This window comes from Rhipicephalus sanguineus, chromosome 3, assembly GCF_013339695.2.
Source record: "Rhipicephalus sanguineus isolate Rsan-2018 chromosome 3, BIME_Rsan_1.4, whole genome shotgun sequence".
NCBI classification, from domain to species: Eukaryota; Metazoa; Arthropoda; class Arachnida; order Ixodida; family Ixodidae; genus Rhipicephalus; species Rhipicephalus sanguineus.
The window spans coordinates 180,948,945-180,968,656 of NC_051178.1; the positions used below are offsets into that span (position 1 = coordinate 180,948,945).

At 48.0% G+C, this 19,712-nt stretch overlaps 1 protein-coding gene across 1 annotated transcript in view; it reads right to left on the bottom strand.

Moving 5' to 3' along the window:
• Window positions 1-19,712, bottom strand: part of LOC119387776 (peroxisome biogenesis factor 1-like) — a 70,498-nt gene that overhangs the window by 845 nt on the left and 49,941 nt on the right. Inside the window, 3 exon segments of the mRNA XM_037655287.2 lie at window positions 139-314; window positions 3,340-3,494; window positions 4,173-4,341. Coding sequence (XP_037511215.1) covers window positions 139-314; window positions 3,340-3,494; window positions 4,173-4,341 — 500 coding nt within the window.

A 19,712-nucleotide genomic window follows, 5' to 3' on the forward strand; every position in this document is an offset into this window, starting at 1 on the left:
AACAAAAACTACATCACTTTCGACGACGAACGACGCTCTACCTTCAACTTCGTTCCACTATTCCAAACTTGAAAGTGCGGGCTGGAACGGCCTGCGTTAGGACTGCTATTCACGCGCACTGCAAACAACGCGTCTCACATGGTGTCGAACTTGGTCCTCTCGACGGCTGAGATGGAGGCGGAGGTGTTGGTGAGTGCCTGTTCCAAGTGCCGCTGATGGATGCTCAGCGCCAGGGCGGTGCTGTCCCTCCGAGATCGGCGGTGCTGTTGCCTTCTCGGACCCTGGCCCAACAAGTTCTCGGAGAGAGCGCTTACCTGCGAAAGTCAACGCTGGCCATCAACTCGCGGCATGCGGGAAACACAGTAGCTCGGAATACGCTGCTGGCTGCGCTCGGTACCATTATAAACCTCATCACAAAATATAGAGAGAACCGTTGAAGGGCACAGCGTGATAAGATGTCGGCGCATGCATGCCAGCATGTCTCCGATGAATTAGAAAAGCGGGAAGAGTCGTAGGGCTATGCTACATGCCGCAAGACAACCTCGCTACGCTTGCATTGTGCTATCCTCAGCATACACCTCTCTCAGCCATTACGTTTTTTTTTTTCTCGGTTTAGCTATGTTATGCCAAACCAACTAGCCCCTACATAGGTTCTTCTTTATTTCGCTTTCTCTCTCTCTCTCTCTCTCTCTTTCTTTCCTTTTTTTTTTTTTCGTTTTGCAGAGATGCACCAATGGTTTCTCACTGCTGGTGATCTAACCACAATGCACGTCCCCCGAAAGTTACCGAAAGTTAAGAGAAAGAGGAATATGGAACACACAAAAAGATCGAACGAAACTGTTGACGATGTGAGCAGCAGTTTTATGAACCTGATGGCTGTAGGAAGACAACGCAGCAAAACAAGCACTGTTACAAAGCATCAGACGCTAACTAAACAAGGGCGAAATATGAGGCGCCATCGTTTTGCTAAAGCTACATCAGCCGTCAATCAGCTGTTAGCAGCGAACCCACTTCCGAGACAAGACTGCTACCCCCTGCAACACGCCGCTGCTGCGGTGGCGGTGGCGCCGGCTGTCGTCGATGCTGTCAACTAGCGGCCAACTTCGTTCAGGAAGGAAACCCGCTCAGAAAACGCGCGCCGAAGGTTCACCAGCACTGGAGTAGCCAGGGGAGGGACGGCGGATTCAATCCCCCGATTTTCCTTTTCATTTTTGCATGTGTATATATGCACACACACATACAAACGCACGCACGAACATACATAAAGTATGGATGCTCACTTGTTTAAAGGAGTACCGACACGAATTTTACAAATTTTCAGATTGTTGCTCTAAATAAAAATACTGGTGTCGAGAAACCTACAACGAGTACTGTGGTGCCTGGGAATGCATCGCGTATATTCTAATTACCGCTACCTTAAAAAGACACTTTCGTCTTCGATATCGAGGGGGCGGCTTCTCGGTGACGTTTCATAGCAGTGTGACGTCACGGGGATACAAAAACTCGCGACGTACTAGCGGCAAATCCGTCATCTGCTCGTGGTGCACATAAGCAACGATGAGTGAATTGTCGTCCAGTGACCCTGACAGTGATTTCTACGATTTAGGCTGCATGCAGGACGATTTAAGCTGCATTACCCGAAGGTCGCGGGATCGAATCCCGGCCGCGGCGGCTGCATTTTCGGTGGAGGCGAAAATGTTTGAGGCCCGTGCACTTAGATTTAGGTGCACGTTAAAGAACCCCAGGTGGTTGAAATTTCCGGAGCCCTCCACTACGGCGTCTCTCATAATCATATGGTGGTTTTGGGACGTTAAACCCCAGATATTATTATTTAAGCTGCATTACACCTTGCGTCTGTCGTGCCTGTCGATAAGTTGAGATGCTGAGGGTAAAGAAGGTCTTCAGCAAGCGTGCATTTCGTGGCAACCAATACAGTTCTCTTGTAAGTGCGAATAAATGCCGGCGACGTACTGTGGCGCCGAACGCTGAACCAGCAAGGTCTTCGTCATCGAACCTCTAAGCCTTTTCAGCCTCCTCCGACGAGAATCGTGTGCAGGTTGACAACGGGTATGCTCTAATGGGCATGAACATTATTTCTGATGGTGGAAGCGTTGAGCTAATCGTAATTGCGCCGCAGAGTCCTTGATGTCTCTGTTTAGGCTTCATAGTCTTAAGAATTGCGACATTGGATGCTGTTCTTTCGTTTAATGATGGCAGTATCACACGTGCCAAAATTCTGACATCATTAGGCTTGAAGCCTGGCCAAAACGCAGACAATTTGCTGAAAGAAATTAATAATAATATCTGGGGTTTAACGTCCCAAAACCACGATATGATTACGAGAGACGCCGTAGTGGAGGGCTCCGGAAATTTCGACCACCTGGGGTTCTTTAACGTGCACCTAAATCTAAGTACACGGGCCTCAGACATTTTCGCCTCCATCGAAAATGCAGCCGCCGCGGCCGGGATTCGATCCCGCGACCTTCGGGTCAGCAGTCGAGCGCCATAACCACTAGACCACCGTGGCGGGGCGCTGAAAGAAGTTGAACACAGTCGACGATACATTGCGGATAGAGCTGCACGACAGCTCACAAAAGAAGCAAGGCAAGCAAGACGACAGGCTCAAAAGTGAAAAAATGACATTGGCAATGATTACAAAGCTCGTAGCTACTAAATAATATAGTTGAACTGTGCTTGTGGCAAAAGATGTTTGCAGTTTAGCTGTTTTCTTACTTTAAACACGATTATCACCAAACCAAGTTTTTTATTACTTAGGTACCATATTTTCCTATGTCTTCCTATACGGGTCCCGAAACTAGGGAACCGCCCCGTCTGGTGCCTGCGTGCACTACCAACACAGTTGGGCCTAACAAAAGTTGATTCATCATCATCCAAGGTAATCAGTTGATTATTTTTCCTTGTATTCTGTATAGGTGCATACAAATACTGTACCAGAATTGAAATTATGCACTTCACAGTTTTTGTGTTAGAAATTTCGAAACATGCAAATGATCTCAGAATTTAGGTCCCAGTAATAAAAAATTCACCAAAATAGTTATATCAGACAGATTTTAATGAATCTGGTATAGTTAAAAGTGCGCAAATTTGGAAGAAAGTGATGTATTATGTAGATAGCCCTATTAGTTACTGAGAAAACAGTTGTTCAACATGGTCGAAAATTCATGGGACGTATAAGGCTTACCCTGTGCCCTTAAAGTCCATCCAAAATTTTACTGACAGTGCGGATTAAAATTTTACGCTGTTCATCAAATTCGGCAATGCACTTCTATTTCAGCCGTCGCCACGAGAATGCGCAGGCGAGTGAGTATATATACGGACCTCCTGCTGTAGCTGGCGCGCCTTGTCGGGTACGGGCTCCGTGGGGCCCTGGCTGACCGAAGGGGCGTAGAAGAACTCGGACTCTCCGAGGACCGGTGAGTCGTCCGACGACCACGAATAGTCGAAGCGTCGGCCCGGGCTGTCTCCTTGGAGCTCTGCGGAACGTGATACACAAAGAGAGAAACAAATCTTCGCTTAAAACTACCAAGAAAGAAAGGCGGCGCTGTTGTGTGTACAAATATGCTGGCAAGTAAGGGGCTTCGAATCAAAGTCCTTCTCAAACATATATATATATATTTTTTTCATTGAAGACTTCTATGGAGCTGCGCGTTCCTCCAGTCAAAGTTGTACAGCCCTTCTACAAACTGCGTTGGAATGCAATGCTGGTGCATTCTCATCAATCAATCAATCAATCAATCAATCAATCAATCAATCAATCAATCAATCAATCAATCAATCAATCAATCAATCATTCAATCAATCAATCTTTATTATTCCACAATACAAGATAAGATAAGGATATAAAGAAGGATACACATGAGATAAGGATATACAGAAGGAACTCCCATAGTACAAACTGAATTGGGACCTCCAAGAATGATTTCTTCAACGTATTATTACATTTATTTATTTTCATACTGAAGGCACAAAACATCAAAGTTGCACGTCGTGGCACAAGTTCGCTTCACTTCACAACTCCGCAGGCAGCAACCGTATGCACTGAGCAAAATTTTGGTAAGCTATACGCGACAGGTATTTCCAGGAGCAGTGAAATGCGTTCAACGTTCCCTTGAGCTGCTAAATGTTTAAACACGCAGAAAACAAACACTCACCGTCTTCGGGGAAGACCTCGTGGACGACTTCCAGCTGCGCCGTGTACAGCAGTGCCTGCAAGTCGGCGCCGGAGAAGTGCTCGGTGCGCGCCGCCACGGACTCCAGGTCCACGTCGTCAGCCAGGAGAAGCTTGCGGCTCAAAGCCGACAGAATGCTGGCACGCTCCGCCTAGCATTATTCGAAAATAGGAGCAACGATTCGTCAACCCAACCTTGTTTGTTTCTTTGCGATTGCAAGTTATATTTAGTGTTCGCACTGGTTTGTGAACCACCTTTACTGTCATATGCACATTTGTCGAAGGCGGTCATGTAAAATTATTTATACTATACCAAGTTACACATTATGTCTGCACTGCCTTTGGTCATATATTCTGAACCCCTTTGCTGTCCCATCACGTGTTCCTGAGACAGTAAGTCACATGTTGCTCTAAGTAATGGTTTCGTGATGAACGAGGGTAAAGAGCGAAAAAAGAAAAACGTGGACTAGGCCGGACAAATGACAGGCGCTTTCTTACTCGTAAGCAAGCGCCTGCCGTTTTTCCGCCCTGTAGGCCACGTCGGTCGGTCTTTCTTTCTTTCTTTCTTTCTTTCTTTCTTTCTTTCTTACTTTCTTTCTTTCTTTCTTTCTTTCTTTCTTTCTTTTCAATTTACCCCTGTTCATCATGAAACGTTAACTACAGCCCAGAACAACCACCCCTCTACGGTGATTTTATCTCTACGGGAAACAACGTAAGTGCTGAGCATGAAGGACCACATTCGTTCCACGGAAATTTTTTTTCCCGAAATTTGACAGAAATCACGGGCGTTTGTAAAAGCTTCCAACCGATAGTATATTGACCGTCGATGCTCAAGCATGAGCTGCTACACGGAAAGTTTCGGAGGCTGTCGGGTCAATAGTCAGTCTATCGAGTCAACGGAGCACCCCACAGCTCTTTCGAAACTTCGACAGCCATCGAACAACGGAAGCAGAAACAGTGCGAACGTGCCCTCTCGTTCACAGTGTGTTCGTATTCACGACTGGAAAAAAAAAAAAATCTCTGTGCCTTAAAAGCAGTATATGTGAACGTAATGAATTATTTAATAAAGTATTTTTGCCACTTGAAAAGTGCAAGCAGCGCATACTCTCTACAACCGCAACGTGTTTTCATCGTGCCGTCTTAATTGCCGTTATCGCTCGCCACAGTTTCGCTGCTCAACATCTCAAAAACTAAACATGTATTCATAACTACAAATAAACAATTTATTGAAATGTTTAAACAGGAACAATATGCATATTTGTGATTTTAAGTGAATTTATATTGTTTAACTTTAGGTGACACGGATACGAAAATAAAGATCCGCAGCGCCACACAATTTTTGCGAGAAACGCCTGAACCACTCAACGGCCGTACAAAACTGCCGTGTAGCAGCACTACAAATCCATCGAGTCCACAGAGTTGTAGCGTTTCGATGGCCATCGACTGGATGGTCTTTCAAAAGTGCCCGTGTGACACAGGTATTACGCAACTACACGAAGTAAGGTTTGTAGCTCTATCACCTGTGTACGTTGCTGTCAACATTCGCTCGCTAGTTAAATTTACAAGCGTGATGTCACGCGCACATGCAAACATGAAAACATCTCATTCGTTGACCGCAAACGCTCGTTGTCATAGCAATGGCCAGCTGAACAGCGGAAAGGGGAAAAGCTGCGTCGCGTTGCCTATCGCTTCACAACGCGTTTCTCCCTTATCTCTGAGATAGCGAGACCTTAGGCACTAAGCGCGCGTGAAGGCAGTGCATAAGAAGACACTAGCCATCTCGACTCACTCAGCTTGTCATAGTAGTGATCGTGTGGATGCAAAAGCGCGGGCGTCAACGCGGGCAGCGTGATATGCCCCCGTAAAGGGTACTTCACAATTGACTGGGGTGTTGCGCAGAGAAGCCACAACGAAGGTACGCGATTGAGCACGCGGCGGCGGCAGTGAACGAAACCATTTTCGCCGGTGTCATCGCACTCGAGACTTTAAGTCGGCCGCCGTATGAGGCGTTTAGTAAACACGGTGGCACCGACAACGCAACGCAGGCGATGGGCCAACAAGTTTCAACTGAGAAAGTGGCTTCATGACTTCTGTAGCGTACAGCCTAAATTTACGGACCGGGCATAACGGGGACAATGCGACGTAAGAATTAATGCAAGGAAACTGGTTGGCTGACACACAGATACAGTAACGGAACAGATTACGGCATGTTAACGGATCCCCGGTAGACCAAGTGTGCAAACAACGTGTTTCTGCTACTTTAAGGCGCAAATAGAAAGAAAAAAAAAGGCCACTCCACGCTCGCTCCATACGCTGCTGCAGAGCCTCTGTCCGCCACCTTTTCTCAGAAGTCCACTAAAAAAAAAATACAGAGGCGGCCGTGGGATTAAATAAGCACCGGTGCATAACACTGATAAAGGTATTAAAGCGCGAACAATATCCCCTCCACCCGCAATAAAAAAAAAAAAAATTCGCGGAGACTATGTGCATGCTAAACAGGCAATGGTGCGCGAAGAATAAATAGAAAGAGGTCGATCCAAATAAAACAGCTCCCAAGAGAGCGAGACAAAACTTCAAAAAGCACATGATACAACAAGCAGCAATAACGATAAAATACCGGAGCCTACCACAGACGGCTTATGCGTGACACGCACCTGGTGACGGCAAAGAAAAAAGGAAATGTAAAGAAGTGACCGTTCGAATATAAAGATGACAGAAAGCAAACCCAATCGAACCCAGTGGAACTGAAACAGGCAAAAAGCACAGCGCGTTGTGCACGAGCGTATCGCGGGGTGGCTTCTGGGCGCAGATCTGTTTAAAGGAGTTGTAAAGGATATAGGGAATGGCACGAGCATGCGGCTCGGTTGCCTCCAATCCCGCAGACGCGCAAGAGAAACATTGCGAACACCGTACGGAAAGCCTCGCGTATACGTATACTATGTACCCGCGGATTTGTGCGAGGCTGCGGCAGCAGCGTCAACACGGCTTTGGCGGCCAGCGCATAGCTCGCTCCATGCGCGCCCAGTTGCGGATCACAATGCGAGTTCTCCGTGGCGCGAACGCCTTTCCACGACCTGCGCACACATGCGCGGTCAAAGGAAGATGAAAAACCGAGCGAGAAGTTTCGGACCGAAATGGATATACGTAAGAGGACCAACGTGCTTGCGACCTTTTGATTCAAACGCCGTTCTTAGTTCGTGCAAAGCAAACAGCTTTTCAATTTGGCAGGCGAGAGTCAACGTTCCGTCTTCTGTATGTGGCTAGCCTGTATTTCATTTTTTTTTTCATGTACTAACACCAAAATAACTATTTGAAAGACCGTTTTCTTCCTCCTCACAAGTTCTCCGCAGCGGGAAAAATAACCTGCGCTGGAGTTATGGAAGAAGAAGAAGAAGAAGAAGAAGAAGAAGAAGAAGAAGAAGAAGAAGAAGAAGAAGGGAAAAAAAAAAGTCACAGTTTCGCCGCATGGCGAAGCAATGAATGCGATAGCAACAAATTGGAATGTAACGCGAAGAACGGAAAGCAGCTCGAAATTGCCAGCGCGTCGCTCGAGCCCAAAGGACGCACGAAAAGGACGCACACAAAACGAGCGCGAACTAATGCGTCACAGCTCGACACTTGAAGCGCACTGCTGAAACATAAAGCAGGATGCACGAAACGAACAGGTATACACAGGACGAGCGCGAACTAAATTTCACAATTGTTACTTATTTATGTTTGAACAGCGCGCTCCTTTCGTAAACGCGGCCGCTACAGCGAGCGGCATGACCTTCGTACGCTCTGTGACTTCAGCGCGGACATCGGGGGGAAAGCACAAGACATACAATCGCCCGCCCCTTTCTTTCCTCGAGATAAGCGCACGAAGGCGACCACGCCCTGTAGGGCGAACAGCAACGGCGTTCGCAGGAGCGGGGCGGCGACCTTTAAAGCCCAGCGCCAAGCGCGCTCCTCGCGCCATCTCGCTGGTAATGAAGAAACGCTTATAAGCGCCTGCCGTCTCTGAGTCCTGCCAGCGGTAAAGGGTGTGTATATAATGCTCGCCGTTAGCTACCTGGACGATCTGCGTTTCGTGGCGTAGTGGCTAGCGCCACGCGCTGCGGAGCGAGAAGTCCCTGTTCGATTCCGCGCTTCGGAAGCATTTTTCTGAATTATTTTTCTTTGGGGCTTTTATATATATATATATATATATATATATATATATATATATATATATATATATATATATATATATATATATATATATCTATATATATATATATATATATATATATATATAATTGCTATCGCAATAAAAATTCAACATTAGAGTACACGTGGCAAAGTTTCATACGACCAGCATAATCAGACCGTTAAAGGGACACTAAAGAGCAAAACGATTTTTCTCGTATTAGTATACTTTTCCGCGATACCAAAAACACCACGCTTGCTGCGAAAAGACGCTTAGTAAGCGAGAAATCGCCCAAAAAGAAAATGTGGGTGGCGACGCCACCTTGAAGCTTAAGCACCATTCGCCGTGACGTCACATATTTTGACGGCGCCTACTAGGGCCTTAATAGTTCCTTAAAGGGGCCCTGCAACACCTTTCTTAGTTATATTGGAATAGTCTCATTATTGACGTATGACTCTTCACGAGTCATATGCCGCAAAAATTTTTCGAATCCGTCAAGTCTAAGTGGTGTTACCAAATTATAGAGATCACGTTCCGCAGCTTTCTCCCTCCACTCAACGCCGCGAGCGCGCGGAAAGCTGCGCGGGGCGTGAAGGGAGGGAGGGCGGAGGTGCGAGGAGGTGCCAAAGAGTTACGTCAGCGCCGGCGGCATTTTTTTTCTTCATTTTTTTCTCTCTGGCGTCTCGGCGCAACCACGTGGTCGGTGGCGCCACTTCCGGTCGGCTTGCATGGTCGTCGTCGAGCGGAGCCCATCGCACCTTGTATCGCGCGTGCTTGAAAACTGCGAGTCGGTTTGGTAATGTTGGGTGTGCACCTCGAACTGCCGTAGTGTTTTCATCGCTCTGCCAATCATGGACGCAAACCTGCGTGCGCGTTTGGAACGAATGACAGATGAGAGGGTGTCGACCCACACTCCGATACACCGCCTCGTCGCACTGCTCGCGCTTGAATCGTATTCAACACGGCAAAGCTGCGTGCACCCTTCTCCCAGTGGCGGTACTTCGATGCTGTTTGCTCTTCGAATGCGGGCGCACAGCGAGTGCGGGCTGACAACAAAGAACTAAAGACTAGAAGAAAGGATCGTGGGGCATCGGGCCGGCGCGGACCCATCCCCCGGCTGTCTGCAGCTACCGTGAAAATGCTGGTCTGCTTGGTTGCTGTGTCGTGGTTTCTCGGGAACGTGAGAATACGGGAAGGATACGCCGAGGTACGGCTCGATGACATACTGAACAGACAGCGAACGGGACTCTCGCCATACAGCGAACACAGGTATCCTAAGCTAGCCGGCGCCAGCACTGTTATCGGAGAAATGCTGCACCGCTGCCTCGGTCGGTCGTGAGAACGTGCCGACGATGCAGTTTCCAGCTGACGAGGCAACACTCGAACGGCTGCCACTCTCAACGGCAACCGGCGATGGTCAAAAGCACAGAAATATTCACGATTTCGGCACTGCGCATGGTGAAGAAAACGCAACCACGCAACTACGAGCAGACGAGCTGTCGGTGAGACCGGAAGTGCTAATATTAATGTTTGTTCGGTGTTTTAACGGCATAACACAATATAAACATACATATTATCTACTTATTGAACTCAAAATTAACAACGAAGGTAATAATGAGGGTGTTATCATGATTATAACATCAGCCAATGGTGGAACTGCCGACAATCACGTCATATATTGCGGACTAATACATCATTTGTCGACAGAAGAGGGAGCGATTTTCAGCTGACTTTGAGAATTTATTGTAAAATCCAGGCCGCTCGCTTCGCTATAATATTTGGCTCGCGTGTTCTCGGGAGCCTCGACTACCGATTGGCAGTGCTTTTTGACCCTGCTCAAAAAGTGTTGCAGGGCCCCTTTAAGGGCAAAAATTAAGTACACTGTCCTCTGAGAGGGTCATAGAGTTAACATACCAAGTTTGAGGAAATTTTGTTGAGCCAATGGCGCCAAAATACGATAAATACACTTTGAAATCCGTGACGTTACGCGTGAAGCTTTTGGCGCGTAATTTAAAAATGAAACTTTGAAGTTCATTTTCTCCGTTATTAATACACCTATGACGGTGAAATTAACGACATTATAGTACTCAAAGTATAATATATCGATCTAAACCGATTCATTGTTTCCGTTTAGTGTCCCTTTATGTCTAAGAGTTTCGAGCTCGACATTTGAGGCGCTCAAAAGAGGATATGTATCTGCCGGTGGCTCGAACAGACGGTACAAAAGGACTACCAGCACCTTTTATAACAAGCAACGGTTGACAGGGTCGGTTACAAGGCTGTGTAGTAGACACAGGTACCAATTAATTTTTACCACCTCGGTTTCTTCAATGTACGTTAAGCGTTCTCTCATTCCAACTCTTTCTCCATAATGCATACGCTGTGTCCGGCAACCAAACTCGCGACTTTGCACCACGCGGCAGTACGGCAAAATATTCACAAAGTTTTCTCAACAGACCCAGGTTTACATTAACGTATATCGGCAACGTTAACGAGAACCAGAGAGTACCATTAAGATTGGCATTGTCAGTCAAACACTGCAGATAATCGCCTAACCTACCTTAACGACCATTCAAAGAAAACCAAGTGAGCAAAGAACGGCGTTAGACGAAACCTAATATAGGTGCCGGCTTTCGTGCGCCAGAACGAGAGTAAAAGTTAGCAGACGGGAAAGAAAAGAATAGGGTCCAAATTGGAATTCGAAGCCACGTGGACACTAAGCCTGGCGGCTCATTAGCGCCATAACGAATGGTAAGTATGAGAAGTTTTGCGCCTTCTTAAGAGAGAAAGAAACGAATACTTAGAATGGCAGAGGGCGAACCGAGAAGGCCAGTAATAACTGCGGCAAACAAAATCTCGACGGGCACGCGCACCGGCAAAAAGTATACTCGCCCCAGCAGAACGCTAACGAACGGGGAAATGTTAAGCGCGGAGCCTTACCAAAGAAATGAAGGTACAGACAAACGCGACGGTCTCTAATAAGGGAGTTCAACTTCGTGCTGCGCGCACAATCTCAGAAAACACGGGCCACGAGAAGTGAAGCGGCGGCGGTGGCAGAGAACAAACTGATTAAGGACAACGCGGAGTCGAGCGGATATAAAGGGCGAATTGAAACGAACAAAAGGCGGGGGGGATCAAATGTCGAGTGTGTCAGAAACTGAACGGAGAGTGCTGGTAGAGAAGAAAAATTATATGTATATATATATATACACACACACACTGTAATGACTCCGAAGAGAAGCCAATCGGACGACCACAGTTCTAAAAGGCTACACCCCCCCCTCCCCCCCCCCCCCAACCGAACCAGCAAAACACACACGGGGCGCCAATCATCTGTGCAGCGCACGGATAGGAAGGTGAATATGCTCGCACAGGCCCGTTTTGTGGGGTCCGCCGCCCAAGAATGAAATCCGCATCCGAACGCTCACTTCCTTCCGCCCAACGTACGCCTGACCTCTTCCCCCCCAAAAGAAAGCGAAAGACGACACATACAGACAATGAAAAGAAATAAAGAAACGAACGCGGGGAAAAAAAATTACACGAATAAGCCTAATCCCGCGAAGTCACGCAGCCAGTACCGCCGCCCGACGTTTCTCCGCTATGTCCCTTATTCCTTTTGTATAACGAACAAAAAAAAAAAACACAAAGAAAGGAAGTGGGCATGATAGGCAGCCGCCGCCTCCTCGTTGCCAGAAGCGCGCACGTGGATGAACATTTTTGCATACCGCGCTATAAGCCGCTCCTCCAAAGCCCGCCGACTATCTCCTCCGGACTGGCACACTCACTCACACCTTGGTCGGCGGTCGCCAAAGAAAGCTCGGCAAAGGAGCGCGACACATTCATAGCGGATGATGACACTTTTTCGTGCTGCGGCATCCTCTCTCTCTAAGCCTAAAAAGAGGAAGGTATAACAGCTTCCCTTCCTTCGGTTGTTCCTTTCTCTCTCTCTCTTTTGTTGTTGCTTTTCCTCGACGTGAGAGCCGGAGAAATGGAGACAAATACTCCGCGAAGGGCGCGACGGATTTTTCTTACCACGAGGAGCGAAGAGGCGCACACACCTTAGGTCTCTCACTTTTCTCCCGAGTTACGTGTACCGTATATTAATTTATTATTTTTTTTCGGCAGTTTTCCGCAAATACCGCAGCCACTTCCCCGAGGAGAGAAGAATGGAAGAAGAAGGCTGTCGCTTGGCACACAGCGTGTCTCGTACACAATACGCAATCCCTCGCGCCAGCTTGGCGTGTCCTCATTTCTTCCGTCACATCTTTTTTTTTTTTTATCATTTTAGCTTAGGGAGGATAGGATAAATCGAGGGGGGCGAGTGCACCGCAACGCTGCTTCTTTTTCTAGGGTTCAGTTTGGAGACGCCGCAGAATAAACACTGAATGGACGAAAATGTCGTCTCCCGAACGAGATTAGAGAGGAGCGCTTATATTATTCCTTTCTCCCGCGACGGATCTATTTTCGTATTCACTCCGACGCCAGCTCCCCGTGACGACCTGACAGACGCTCGTGTGGTTTGCAAGCCGGTTCGAAGAAAACGGAAATAATAATGAGTCGAGGCGAAAGTATGAATCCCTTCCTTTATTCCCGATTCGCGCGAGAGAAAAAAAAGATATGCTTTCGTGGGGACAGACGGAGAGGCAGTACGCCTGTTTCACATTGGAGTCCGGCTTTGGTGTCAGTCGACGACGGAAGCGCAGGGACTCGCAAAAGCGAGAATAAGAGGAAAGATATGAATGCATACGAGATACGGATGTGTTGTTTTTCCTTGTTTCTTGGTCCGTGTCCACCGGTAGCGCACTACAAGCATGAATACGTACCAACTAGCCCCTGTTGCCGCCCTATTAGAGATACGGAAGCTTGGCTGGTACAAACAATGTAAACAAGCATAGTCATGCGTTCAGGAGGGGGGGGGCTGGCACCCCCCCCCCCCTAATCATTAAGGGAGGCGCAAGTGTGCCCCATACCTTTACTCAACCGTACCTAGCTGTCCCATAATTCTTTAAAATGCAGTGTTATGGCCATGCAGATTTTTAACAAAAATGGCGGCCAAGGAAAGATAACGTTGTAATCCAAAAACCATTTACTTCGCGCTCTTGCTCCCGGAAAGCCGGGGACCGAAGGCAGGTCGTTGTGAGCAGCTTCATTTTCTTCATTTTAGCATGCATTGCGAAGTTCGTTTCGTACGGAGGGAGGGGGGGGTGGTGAAACTTCGCCCCGCTAATGGAGAAGCCGGCGCATGCCTATGCAGACAAGAAATCGAAGGATGGACAGAGAGAGAAAGAGAGAGAGAGATCGGAAATAAGAAGCGATAAGATTGCGAACTAGGCATTCTTCAGGACTAAATTTACCAATTTACGGTCATCAGGCACAAATCTGAAGACGCACGCGACAGTTTCGCGTGACGTAACGTCAGAAGCAAAAACTTCGGAGTCGTCACACTTTTATTCCCGCCCCGCCAACACATTCAGGAATGAAGCGACGTGAAAGTAACGATGAAGGGAAGATTGCGAAATTATACGACCCAGCTGCCATGACCCCTTCCGACCACTCTTGCCTGAAAGTGATGGTTGACGACGTCCCACCTGGCGGAGACTGCCGGTTAAGCGTTTTTTACGTACAACGCGAAAGAAACGCGCTCGCTCGCTCGCGCCACACACACACACAAAAAAAAAAAAAAAACAGGCGCGCGCGCGCGCGCGATTGAACTTTTAAAATATATACGTGATCCATGTCTCGCATAACTGATGCCTGCCTCAATGCCTCTTGTAAGGTCTGGCGTGGCGAGAAGGGGGGATGGTGGTGTCTTTCTCCCAAAAGCGCGGCTTCCAAGAAGCCAGCCCCGAAGACGAGGGTCGAAGCGCAGCGACGCTCGATTCGAATGTAGGAGGCGCGGTGGCAGACGAACACTGCTCACTACCCGTAACTGTTCGAAGAAAAACCCGCGCCCTGTTTACCATCGGTTTAACGCCCAACGCAGCGGCATCCGGCCCGCGGGACTCCGGGAGACGGCGCGAAGGGAGCCAAGATGGTGACACCAATAAATCTCGCATAGTGTCCGCGAACCGGCTGTCAACGGAGACGGTATGCCGCCAAGGAGGGATGGCATGGTCCCGCTAGCTAACCGGCCGCACAGTGTATGTAACACGATCAGGGTAGCTGAACGACGCCACCATCGTGTGTGTTTTTTTAGTGCACTTCTAAGAATGTCGTTTGCCGGCTGTTTTCCACGCCTCTCTCTCAGGCAGGTGGCTTAAAAGGCTTCAGAGAGAGAGAGGGTGGAGGCCTCCGGCAGACCAATTTACAGTCAGTCCAATAAGCGGGCTGAGGTGTTTTGATTTGCCGTGGGGAGAACTGGGAGGAGCAATCATGGTGTTAAAACCTGGCTCCCGGCTCCTCGCGGGGGGGTTCTTGTCGCAGGAGTGGTGCCGTGCACTGGTCGGCTCTGCCGAATGATGTTGAGCAAGTTCCCATGTACATAACTGCCTTGTAAACCTGTATACATTCTGCATATAAAAGTCGAGTTGTTTGGCTAAGAAAGGAGTCGTCTCGATCCTTGAGAAGTGGCAGCAACCACGACGAGGCCATGCAGCAACGGACAACCTTCCACTCCCTTCAGGAACTGACAGCGGCTACGCAGCTGAGGGAGCTCTGCTCCGGAGTCAAGAGGGAGTGGGGAGAAGGTTGAATTTACTCCTCTTTCATCTGGACTGCAAGTAAATACATTTGTGTGAGCACACACAAAAGAGTATTTCATTCAGCCTCGGTAGATGACACCGACCGCCCTGGAAGCGAAAGGCCGAAAAGACACCGAAAACGATCGAGAGGCAACCGCAACTCTCATATGCAAAGCATCTTATCTTCTACAAAAGCGTAAAGGAAACAAAATATGAGCCCGGCAGGGAAAACTCAAGACGCTGCTCCAGTGAGTCCAACTAACCCGTCAGCTTAGACGAACCACGGTAACCGACGGCAGCTTCGTGAATTTTTTTTTTTTTCTTACGAGTAGGGCATGTCTGAAGGACCTCCGCCTCGACATGTGTGACGGATGCAATATCAAGAGAAAGCGCCGTATTAGTGAGCGCATCAACACTGGCACTGAGATGTGCCCCTGTAGAGGGTACTTCACAGCTGTCTACGTTGTTATGCGGAGAAGCCATGGTAAAAAAACGCCAGGCCTGCGCGGAAAGCGCAGCACAGTCACAGCGAAAGCTCGAAGAGCGGCATTTCTAGAGCCCGTTATGAACTCTCTTGTGGCTACTAATACAACTACACTGGCAACGTACCCACTACGCCACATAACATACGCTAACGTGAGAAAGAGATAGAGAAAGGGAATTAACTTTATGGAGACCCTGAGGAAATGGATCATGGGAGCCTTATGGGCTTCCTTGGCAACCAATAGAAGTGCACTTGCGCGGAACCCACTACGCTATAAATCATAATTTTTGTGAACGAAGGAAGCAGCCACTACGCAATTTTTCGTCATTCTGCGCAGAACCGTGGTATCTGCTAAACACCTGTAAGGCATTATGTGCACTTTGTTGATGCTGTGGCTAATGACGATGAATTATGGCAGACCCCTTTGTAATGAGTTGGGAGCATTCAACAACTCACTCGTTGCGCAATTCGCATTGTGTGACGCCTGGTTACAGAATTCGCATTGTGTGACACTTTGTTGTTATTTTACTCTTCTACCACTATACATTACATATGTTAATGTGGTTCCTTTCCGACATGAAGACTGTATAGGGTCTTTTTGCGAGGCAGTTTCAAGCACCGGCATGGCTCAGAGGTTGAATACTGGGCTCCCACGCAGAGGGCCCAGGTTCGAACCTCGTTCCATCCTGGAATTTCTTTTCTTATTTCGTTTTTTTTTTCTTATTTCGAGCGATAGTGGTTACGGACACCGGCGGCGGCGGCGGCGGCGGCGGACAACTACGGCGCCAAAAACGGCCGGTGAAATGATCTCATAACAGCTTTCGCTGTAAAAAAAAAAGGCACACGATTGATAGTGTGCGCCGGCGACTCCAGATGCGAAGCACGTATCTGCTGCGCGATCGCCAACAACCTCAGGCTTGTCATGTGGAACAACAACAATAACAAAATTAATATGCAGACCCTTGGCCGGTGTACCCTATGGCACTTTTGTGTGTCTAACGCTGGACGCCGATGCCTCGTACTGACAGCCGTATTTCTTCCGTAAAGTGTAGCTATCGGCGTTTTTGCACGCGACACGATGCCTGAGGTAGCGCCCACCATGCACTGGAAACCGGCGCAAGCGAGGCACGGGGAACAGCGTTGGATGCCGCCGAAGCAGAAGACGCATAATATGCGCCTCGTTTGTCTCGCTCAGCATCCATTGATTTAAGGGCTGATCACAGCACGGTAATCGGGCGTTGCAGCCAGGGCGTCCCCATGGCAACAACACCGCGACGCAAGCCGTCGTCGTGGACACTTGTCGCGGATGCAAGCGTGGCAAATGCTGATGACTCCGCCGACTCGCTGCTCGTCTGCAGACGAGCTGTGTGCCGCTATCATGCTTGAGTGTTGGCGCCTACGAAGAAAGCGAAGTGACTGCAAAGGTTGCGCCTTTCCTTCCTATTGTTTTAACAACTCGGCAGCATACGTTCAGCTTTGCCAGCAAATCGAAGTTATAAAGCCGCCAAGCTCAACAAGAGCACCTCTCTCGGCCATTAAACAAGCCCTGTACGCATCGTTTCCTGTTCGCTTAGGAGCAACGGTTGAGCAGCATAAAAATGAACAGTATAAAAATGACGTATCTTGTGTACAAACATTTTGTAGTGAATGCTGTAAGTTGTTGCATATGTTCGGCCTCTGTGGCGGCGAGAGAATATTTCATCTGCAGCACAGCGTCCTGAAAAATTTTCAGAGCCCAGAAATGTATCCTTGGTTGGTTCCATGCATCTCTACACTATATAAGTTATTAGGTACGCGCATGTATAGATCACTTATCTACGAGTAACAATACCGACAGATGGCAATGCCACAGGGTTGTCATCTGTTCACTGCAACTTGTTCGAGCCTGCAGGTACCCTTTGTTAAGCTCAGCAGCCTGTCCTGTTATACAGTTTCTAATGCGCATCATTTCTTAGCGAACCAAAGTCACTTTGACCGTTTCAATCTATCCATGTAGCCGCCTAGGTCTGGGTGCTCTCGTGGCCCTCACCTTAGCATGGTATACACCAAAATTGTCATAGGAGAGCACGAGTGTATGACGACCACGATTCATAGGTCATGACATGAATAACGAGAATTTCCTGTCGCATATGTCATGAAACCCTTTCCACCAGTAACGTGTCGCACTTACCCGCATACCACGGCCCGTGGTATGCGGTTGTGCGCCACATGTGATTCACAGTCTATGCCAGGGAGAGCGAGAATAGACTTTGGAAGTCTTAACGGGGTATCGTTAAGGAGCGCGTGTCACAGAAAACCATGTGCCGGCGTCGGCGGCGTTGTCGATGAGGGAAAGAATCCCGATGGAAGCGCACAATAAAACTCAAGGTTTGAGCCGCAATTGAATTGAGGGATTCTGCTGGGAAGTTCATTTTTCTAGCACAGAGCCACGCGAGTACTTCAAACTGTTTTGGAGAAAGACCCTATAGGAGCATCATGTCGGGGTAACGCCAACTGTGGTTGCCATCCTGGGCTATTAAAATTGCCACATTATATCTTGTGACAACTAAATGGTAATGCAGCCAACTTCCCTTTATCTGACGTCAGTTCATTTCACTTTTTCAATTAACTCGATTTCGACTGAACATGGCAGCCAGCGCCCACACATTCCTATGGGATGACAACTAACTAAATAATAGTATCTCAGTGAACTTCCAATAACCTGACTCCAGTTAACTTGATTTTTCAATTAATACGATCCCAAATGAAGGTCCTGGCTGATGCCTACACATTTCTATGGAACCAAACTTTCTTTATTTCGATACAATTGTAATTAACCTTCATCTATCTTGGCTGGTCGTCTTACACATGCCGTTACCCCAATGGCGACCACAGCAATAACTCAACATCAGGCATAGTCGTACAGTGTATATGGAAGGTCCATATTGTACACCGTCAAAATCCCCTATTTACAACCTGTTCAAAGAAGATTTTAATACAAAAAGAAAAGCTTACATTCAATTCTATTACATAACTCATCTTATTCCAACAAACTTTTTTAAAAGAAATTTCGTCAGAATTTTTCTCAGGTGGCACGCAGTACCGAAACCACCACTGTGCTTGCAACAACCTGTAAATGCCAAGCCTGGCCAGCATCACTGCCATTGTCATCATAAGATGGCAACCACGAATGACGAGTTCACGTGGTTCCCACAGCATGACAACGGTGACACACCACTTGCAGTATAATTATGAATGGACTTTCAGATGACAAGTTATAGCACTTTGTCAGCTAGCGGCAACAAGTCACTCCACATCTTCTCAGCATTCTGGGGAATCTGCCCTTTTCATTTTCCTGTGCTGCCCTCTGCCGTTTTGGTAGGGTTTTGGTATTGCCATAACCAGTAACCATAACCAGTAACCATAACCATAACCAGTATTGCCATAAGAAAGCCTCTGAGCTGAGATAAAGGGGTGATTTGCGACCTTTCTGCTAGCGGAAGGGGGCCAGTGCCGTTGCATCGTGAAAAAGGCAGATTGCATGCATTGCAGGACAGACCTGCAAAGCTGATAGTCAAAAACAGGCCACCATCCCATATGCAATTGCTCCAATCATTCGATGAATAAAATACATCAAACACATTATTGACCATGTGGTGGATGACATATTTATATTAAGTGCTACCTAAGAGTTATCAGGATTTGAGGATGGACATCAAGTAGAAAAAATTACATCCCTTAGCTGCTCTTAGCTGCTACGTGGGTTAACTTCCTGTGATATCAACTCTGTGTGGAATGCACAGTTTCGGTAAACTCTGAGGACCCTTTATGTTAACCTCTGGACAGCGCGAACGTACACAGTGTGCTAGGGCTTGGCTGTTTACCGTCTTCCACCTCCATTGTGCTCAGACGGAGCAACCAGAAGCAAGCACAAGCACACACGGCTCACTCCTAGGGGATCCGGCAAGGCGACTGTTGACGTGTCCGAACACGCCGGCGTAAGCGAGCGCTGAACGAGAGGAGAGTAGCGGAGGAAGGAAAGGAGGGTGCGATGCGTCCCGAGAGCACAGTGAGAAATGAACGCCACGTGCCTGACGTAAGCGCAACAAAGCGTATGCAGGTGCAGCCGGTGCCAGCGAGCGCCACCACGAGGTCAGCGCATGCTACACACGGGCATGGCAAATGACGTCATCCTTTCCCTTCTCCTCAATT